This window comes from Notothenia coriiceps, unplaced genomic scaffold (assembly GCF_000735185.1).
Source record: "Notothenia coriiceps isolate Sejong01 unplaced genomic scaffold, NC01 NC01_scaffold00017067, whole genome shotgun sequence".
NCBI lineage: Eukaryota > Metazoa > Chordata > Actinopteri > Perciformes > Nototheniidae > Notothenia > Notothenia coriiceps.
In genome coordinates, this window is record NW_011349768.1 from 293,397 (window position 1) to 301,465 (window position 8,069).

An 8,069-nucleotide genomic window follows, 5' to 3' on the forward strand; every position below is an offset into this window, starting at 1 on the left:
ACTTTTTTGTTCAACTTTCACATTTCAATGTATTTAAGGCAAATATTGTTGAAAATAGTGAGAACTACGACCCTTTGTCTCTGCATACTGACTTTAAAAAAAAATGTTAAAAGTGATTCTTTCAGTGAGACAACCGAACAGAGCAAGCTTCTACAGTTGCACTAAGTTTTGATAACAGTTAAATATTATTTTAATAATACATTTATTTCAATGTTGATGAATTTAGAACGGTTTATTCATAATCTGATTATCTTTGTAGTACACTGTTGGATTTAAAAAACACATTCAAATAAAAAAATCATTATATTTATAGCCCCTGAACAAACAAAGGCAAGGAAAGGCTAGTTTATTTATATAGCACCTTTCAACACAAGGCAATTCAAAGTGCTTTACAAAAAATGAAAGACATTAAGATATTGGCATTTAAAATCAGTCATTAAAAAGAAAAGATAATAAAAAAAATATAAAAAGAAAAAAAAAAATACATGGATAAAAGTTACAGTGCAGTTTAAGATGTGAATAGTTCAATTAAAAGCAGTGGCAAAAAGAAAAGTCTTCAGCCTGGATTTAAAAGTAGTAAGAGTTGCAGCGGACCTCCAGGTTTCTGGGAGTTTGTTCCAGATATTTGGAGCATAATAACTGAACGCTGCTTTACCCTGTTTAGTTCTGACCAGTCCCTGAAGACCTGAGAGATCTGGATGGTTCATAATTTAGCAGTAGGTCAGAAATGTATTTTGGACCTGAACCAATCAAAGCTTTATAAACCAGCAGCAGTATTTTTGAAATCTATTATTTGACACACAGGAAGCCAATGTAAAGACTTCAGAACAGGAGTGATGTGATCCACTTTCTTAGTGTTAGTGAGGACTCGAGCAGCAGCGTTCTGAATTAGCTGCAGCTTTCTAATAGATTTTTTAGTGAGACCTGTAAAGACACCATTACAGTAGTCGAGTCTACTGAAGATAAAAGCATGGACACGTTTTTCCAAATCCTGCTGTGACATTGGTCTTTTTAAGACCTTTAAAATTAGTCTTTTAAAAGACAATGTTTCTCCTCTTTTAAAGGAGAAATTCCCTCTGGGAACTTTGAGATTTTAGCCTTTGCAGACCATTTACATGCGCACAAACCTATAACACACTATAGGAAAGGTAAAACCCCACAAAGCAAAATAGGGCCTCTTTAAAAATGTAAAAGCAGCAGTTATATGTATCTTTAGCTAGACAGCGTTAAAAGGATATTGAGACAGGCCTGTTAACAAGTAGAGTAGCTGGTACATGGTTGATTTGATGATGTTTAGTTTTTCCTGTTAGTTTGTGGGTCTGGATGTATTCAACTCTCACCTTGACTTGGCCAAAGCCAATGGTTACCGCAGCAGCACAAGTGAAGCCTTTTATTACAGGGTAGGAGATGAAGTCCAGCAGGAAACCTTAATAAGACAAGCATGACACTGACTTAGAACCAGAAATATATAAAATAAAGTATGATTTATCTACAGATTTCCGAGAAAATGTGTGTGGTTAGGCAGAGGAAGTCATAGATGTGGTGGTAGGAAGTAGCCTCGCTGCACTCACAAACATATCTCCTGTTTCCTCACAGTCTCTGCAGTCAACACTTTTTTTCTTATATTGCTTTGATCTAATATCAGATTTTGATACAGAGCTCATTCATTTTACAGACTGAAAGATGTAATGCTAAATTAGCACTGCTATCAGGTGAAAACAATGTGTCTCATTGTGGATAAAAGCTCCCATTTTATGTTGGTAAAAGAAGTCTCTCGAGTGTTAACTTGATAAATAAACTTTTCCAAAAACTGGTGTCATAAGGTTTTCTCATGACCATCACTAATCACCCAATCTCAGTAAAGCCATTCCAGCCTGGATGAGTCCACAGAGGAGGCTGAGCAGCACGGCGCGGTGAGGCTGCCCCCCCACCACAGAGAAACACAGGAGGGACATGATGGCTGTGGGACCCAGTGTCACGTCCTTAGAGGTCCCCAGGAGGGTGTAGACGAACCCCCCCATGAAGGCAGAGTAGAGTCCGTACTGTGGGGAGAAATGCTTTCAGATCTGGTTTCTACTCTTGTTGCTTCACCAGAGTTTGACACTGTAACCCTTCTTTTCCACATTCGGCTGCTGAGGGGTAGAGTCTCTCTATGCTCACCCCGAATCTGAGTTTAAGATGTGAACGTACAGGCAGGATTTTCTGACCACAAATACTTTAGCAGCCAATCATGGTTAATTATGCGATTTATGGGATGTGGAAACTTGAAAAGCAGCCCAAGAAGCAGACAGCTTTGTCTCTAGATGCTTTTTATGATAATGTTCTATGTCATTGTTTTTTAATTTGTGTTGGATAACTGTAAAGCTGCATATCTTGGCCAGGACTCGGTTGCAAAAGACATTTTTAATCTCAGTGAGACTTTCCTGGTTTAATAACGGTTTAAAAATCCCATTGACCTAAAATGGAAACATTTAAACTTTTGAAGTGAACAGTATTTGCATAGATTCAGTAATTTTCCATTAATAGAGAATACGTATTTGTAGTTTTCTTTAAACACGTCTTGAAATGTACCTATAATCTAGTTATTTCTCAATACATTCATAAATTATTTCATCGATAAAATGTCAGAATCTTTTTCCAAGAACCCATTTTGACATCTTCAAATGCCTTTTTATGTGTTTAACTAACACAATAAATGTTTGCTTTCCAAAGGTGACAATTGATTGACTCCCATATAAATGCTGGTTAATATTCTCTCATTCAACTTATTGTTTAGGCTTGAGGATTACTAAATAAATAAATTATTTTAAACATTGATATTGATAAATAAAATACACCATGATTTCCACTCTTTGCAGTCCAGAAGAGGGATTGCTTAAATCACCAAGAAAACAAGCAACCCATTTAAGGAAGTTTATATGGATACAATTAAAGAAAACCAGAACAAGACAATTTGAACCACTTTATGATTAAAAACAGCCCGGCTTAAGATCTGGAGAGAGTTGAATCTAAAGGATGAATCTTCACAAACAGCACAGCTAGGATTCACCTGCACGGGAAGGCCGGCTACTTCAGCGTAGGCCAGCGCCTGAGGGACGGTGGTCAGCCCCACAGTGAGGCCTGCCAGAAGGTCCATCTGGAGCCACTTCAGCCGGTACCGGGGCGCCCAGGAGAGGAGGGGCAGCCAGGCCTTCAGAGAGCTGTAGGAGCAGCACAGGGCGGACCCTCGGCCCAGCAGAGGACGCTCCATCACTTAGGAGTCAAAAGAGAGGAAGGGGAACCTGGAGAGGAGGAGGAGGACAACAAAGAGGATGAACAGACAGCAGCAAGTGGACAGAGGAAAAGGTTTGCAAATTTGAAAGCGTGCAGAACAAAATAACGTACACAAGGTGAAGTTTCCGTCTCTGTTTTAAATGCAGCGGAGTGAACTAACTAAGTACATTTACTCAAGTAGCCTACTGTACTAAAGTAACATTTTGAGTTCCTTGAGTATTTTCACGTGTTGCTACTTTGTACTGCTACTCCACTACAATTCAGAGATAAATTGTGTATTTTACTCTACTACATTTATTTATTTATTACCTTTAGTTAGTTTGCAGATTAGTATAAATAATGTGAAACACAAACAACTATAAAAAAAAGACTTCAGATAAACCTGGAGCTCACAAACTGCCCTGCAGTATACAAAGTCATTCAAACTAGCTGCACCTTTACCAGCTTTGAGAACACTTTAATGATTAACCATTATAATCAAAACGTATCATATATTATTCTGAAATGGACAAATTTTACTTTTGGTACTTTAACTATATGTTGATGCTTACTTGTGTACTTTTACTTGAGCAAGATTTTGAATGTAGGAATTGGACTTGTTGTAACCGAGTATTCCTACACTCTGTAACTTCTACTTTTACTTAAGTTCAAGACCTGAGTACTTCTCCCACCTCTGTTTACATGTCACTCATGTGCTTTTAACTTGATTCTTTGGATTTGATTTCCCTCTCTTTCACCACATAAACAGAATTCATGGAAACACAATAAAAATGTTGCTCTGTGTTCTTCTGGATAAACACACAGAGCATCAAAGAAAGTGGATGCCATATTTTCAGATGCATGCTGGCATCTGTGTGCAATGGGGGGGGAAAAACGAACAAATTCTTCAGTCGACTAACTTGAAAAGTTACCTGAGGACATATTTATTTCTCTGATGTTTTGAGTGAACAAGCTTTGAGGTTTCATAATCATATGATAGTCATATGACAGGTTGGTTCTCGACACTGTTTATTTTTGCGTTATGACAGCACACCTTTCCATAAGCTATATTCCGACATCCTAAACCTACTGTAAGCTTTATCTGACAGTGTGGTGTTTTATTTTTTACCATTGTGCCCTATATTGCATCTGTTACCAATTATACTATAACATATCAACAATAAGCTGTTGCATTGAAAAAGTAGAAAAACATGACTGATTTAAATAAAAAATCCGTGTTAGTGGAAGAAAGGGAAAGTTATAAATAATAAAATAGACACAGAAAATAGAAGAGAAGAAAATAGAGAAAAACAAGCAGAGAAGAATATAGAATAGATAAAAAAAACGAAGATAGAAAACACTAAACATTACAGTACAGAGTAATAAAGCAGGGGGGAAAACCACATAATAGATCAAAGTATAATAATAGAATAGAATAGAGCAGCAACAAATAAAATACAATAGAAAAAACAAGACAACAGGAAATAGAAACTCTTACTTAAAGAGGTGTCCTCTTCTTTATTTGTCCATGGTTTAGCTGTGATTTTCAGGACTTTCGCTGACAACGCGTTTTTGTTCCTTTTTGCTGAAACCACTTCCTAAAATGTATATCATTTTGAAGACGAAGCGCGAGCCATGAGCGCGAGACAGTCCGGTTCCTGTTTTCTGTTTGCACGTGACCTCTGTCATGTGATCGTTAGTAGGTGGGGCTTACGTTGTTTAAGGAAGACGGGAAAACAAATCCGTGATGTAGCCAACAGTTCTGCTAGAAGTCATTTTATCTACTTGTTTTAAATGATAAATTACTTCATGTATTGAATATAATTGTTTAGACGCACTTTACATGTTTCCTAGCCAAACCAGCAGACAGTTTGAGATGTAGAAAGCAAGTTTTAATGGGAAACAGTAAGGAAAGCTAAACATCATCATGCTTCTTCAGTATCTTCTCCTCTTGGCATCATGTAGCATCGGGGAGTCAAAGAGGAGAAATGTGCTTCTAATAATTGGTGAGTTTTTACATTTACATCGAGTGATAAGTCGTGGCAGGTTTACATACTTAAATGCCTTTGAGCTGCTATAATAAAATGTGCTGTTACAGTATACTCAGTCCCCAGTTTATTAAGTAAGACCAATCAGAATTCCTTTATTAGTCCCACAGCAGGGAAATGTACAGTGTTACAGCAAAAAGTGTCATAGCAGGTACAAAAAGGCATACAATAATAAAGAATAAGCTAGCTTATTAAATATAGAGAATAAATACACACATTAGTAATAATAGAATAAAAACATATATAAGACATATACGTTCACATCCATGGCTAAAAATGAGGAGCAGCAACTTTAGAACCTAGTGACATAAGTTCACATTAGGTGTTGAGACATTATACAAAATGTTGGGACTTTTATCACAATGTAGGTTTTTCAGAAAAAGGTGATTATTGCACAGTATTGTAAACATAGTGTCCATATTGCACAAGATTCCACAGTCTGTATTATGTGGGGGTCTACCAGGGGTCTACACATCAGTCCTACAATCATTCAAATTGCATTACCCAGGTTAGTTCTGCTATCTAGTCTTGAGGATATAGATGGGGTGGACACATTAACAGACCTCTTTGAATAATGAATTGCACTATGTGTTCAAAAGTATGTTGACACTCCTGTATGTCTTTAAACTAAACATGAAAAATGCTGTTTTCAGCCTATCAAATACACAGATTTCTTGCCTTTCTCTCAAAGTCAAGTGATTATCTCTGGGTTGTGGACTGCCAAACAAGACATTTGAGGAACTCACCTTGGAGTTTGAGAAATTGGGATGAACACTTGTAACTATTGTATGGCCATGGGAGCTTAAGAGCTAAGGAATGTGCTTTCCCCCCCCTCTTCCAGCTGATGATGCCGGCTTTGAGACGGAGGTGTATAACAACTCTGTGGTCCACACCCCCCACCTGCGCTCTCTGGCCCAGCGCAGCCTGGTGTTCAGCAACGCCTTCACCTCCGTCAGCAGCTGCTCCCCCAGCCGCTCCACCATCCTCACCGGCCTGCCACAGGTAACAACACACACACACACACACACACACACACACACACACACACACACACCTCATTTGTGCAAGTGGGGCAAAAAAGTATTTAGTCAGCCACCAATTGTGCAAGTTCTCCCACTTAAAAAGATGAGAGAGGCCTGTAATTTTCATCCTAGGTATACCTCAACTATGAGAGACAAAATGAGAGAAAAAAAAATCCAGAAAATCACATTGTCTGATTTCTAAAGAATTTATTTGCAAATTATGGTGGAAAATAAGTATTTGGTCAATAACAAAAGCTCATCTGAATACTTTGTTATATACCCTTTGTTGGCAATGACAGAGGTCAAACGTTTTCTGTAAGTCTTCACAAGGTTTTCACACACTGTTGCTGGTATTTTGGCCCATTCCTCCATGCAGATCTCCTCTAGAGCAGTGATGTTTTGGGGCTGTCGCTGGGCAACACAGACTTTCAACTCCCTCCAAAGATTTTCTATGGGGTTGAGATCTGGAGACTGGCTAGGCCACTCCAGAACCTTGAAATGCTTCTTACGAAGCCACTCCTTCGTTGCCCGGGCGGTGTGTTTGGGATCATTGTCATGCTGAAAGACCCAGCCACGTTTCATCTTCAATGCCCTTGCTGATGGAAGGAGGTTGTCACTCAAAATCTCACGATACATGGCCCCATTCATTCTTTCCTTTACACGGATCAGTCGTCCTGGTCCCTTTGCAGAAAAACAGCCCAAAGCATGATGTTTCCACCCCCATGTTCACAGTAGGTATGGTGTTCTTTGGATGCAACTCAGCATTCTTTCTCCTCCAAACACGTCTAGTTGAGTTTTTAATAAAAAGTTATATTTTGGTTTCATCTGACCATATGACATTCTCCCAATCCTCTTCTGGATCATCTAAATGCTCTCTAGCAAACTTCAGACGGGCCTGGACATGTACTGCTTAAGCAGGGGGACACGTCTGGCACTGCAGGATTTGAGTCCCTGGCGGCGTAGTGTGTTACTGATGGTAGCCTTTGTTACTTTGGTCCCAGCTCTCTGCAGGTCATTGACTAGGTCCCCCCGTGTGGTTCTGGGATTTTTGCTCACCGTTCTTGTGATCATTTTGACCCCACGGGGTGAGATCTTGCGTGGAGCCCCAGATCGAGGGAGATTATCAGTGGTCTTGTATGTCTTCCATTTTCTAATGATTGCTCCCACAGTTGATTTCTTCACACCAAGCTGCTTACCTATTGCAGATTCAGTCTTCCCAGCCTGGTGCAGGTCTACAATTTTGTTTCTGGTGTCCTTTGACAGCTCTTTGGTCTTGGCCATAGTGGAGTTTGGAGTGTGACTGTTTGAAGTTGTGGACAGGTGTCTTTTATACTGATAACGAGTTCAAACAGGTGCCATTAATACAGTTAACAAGTGGAGGACAGAGGAGGCTCTTAAAGAAGAAGTTACAGGTCTGTGAGAGCCAGAAATCTTGTTTGTTTGTAGGTGACCAAATACTTATTTTACCGAGGAATTTACTAATTAATTCATTAAAAATCCTACAATGTGATTTCCTGGATTCTTTCACCCCATTCTGTCTCTCATAGTTGAAGTGTACCTACTGTAGGAGGAAAATTACAGGCCTCTCTCATCTTTTTAAGTGGGAGAACTTGCACAATTGGTGGCTGACTAAATACTTTTTTGCCCGACTGTATATAGGTATTAGGGCTGCACGATATTGGAAAAAACTGATATTGCAATTTTTTTTCCCCCTGCGATATATATTGCGATATGAAAACATACAGGA

At 39.0% G+C, this 8,069-nt stretch overlaps 2 protein-coding genes across 2 annotated transcripts in view; one reads left to right on the forward strand and one right to left on the reverse strand.

Moving 5' to 3' along the window:
- The window catches only part of slc26a11 (solute carrier family 26 member 11), an 11,968-nt gene extending 7,057 nt beyond the window's left edge, over window positions 1–4,911 (reverse strand). Inside the window, exons 1-5 of the mRNA XM_010776478.1 lie at window positions 4,751–4,911; window positions 3,050–3,281; window positions 1,850–2,042; window positions 1,341–1,426; window positions 656–677 (exon numbers count right to left, since the gene is read on the reverse strand). Of these exons, the coding sequence (XP_010774780.1) occupies window positions 656–677; window positions 1,341–1,426; window positions 1,850–2,042; window positions 3,050–3,250 (502 nt within the window). The 5' untranslated portion in view covers window positions 3,251–3,281; window positions 4,751–4,911. The remainder of the gene's footprint in view (window positions 1–655; window positions 678–1,340; window positions 1,427–1,849; window positions 2,043–3,049; window positions 3,282–4,750) is intronic.
- A 52-nt stretch (window positions 4,912–4,963) lies between these two features.
- Window positions 4,964–8,069, forward strand: part of sgsh (N-sulfoglucosamine sulfohydrolase (sulfamidase)) — a 9,858-nt gene continuing 6,752 nt past the window's right edge. The window contains exons 1-2 of the mRNA XM_010776457.1: window positions 4,964–5,258; window positions 6,142–6,302. Of these exons, the coding sequence (XP_010774759.1) occupies window positions 5,180–5,258; window positions 6,142–6,302 (240 nt within the window). The 5' untranslated portion in view covers window positions 4,964–5,179. The remainder of the gene's footprint in view (window positions 5,259–6,141; window positions 6,303–8,069) is intronic.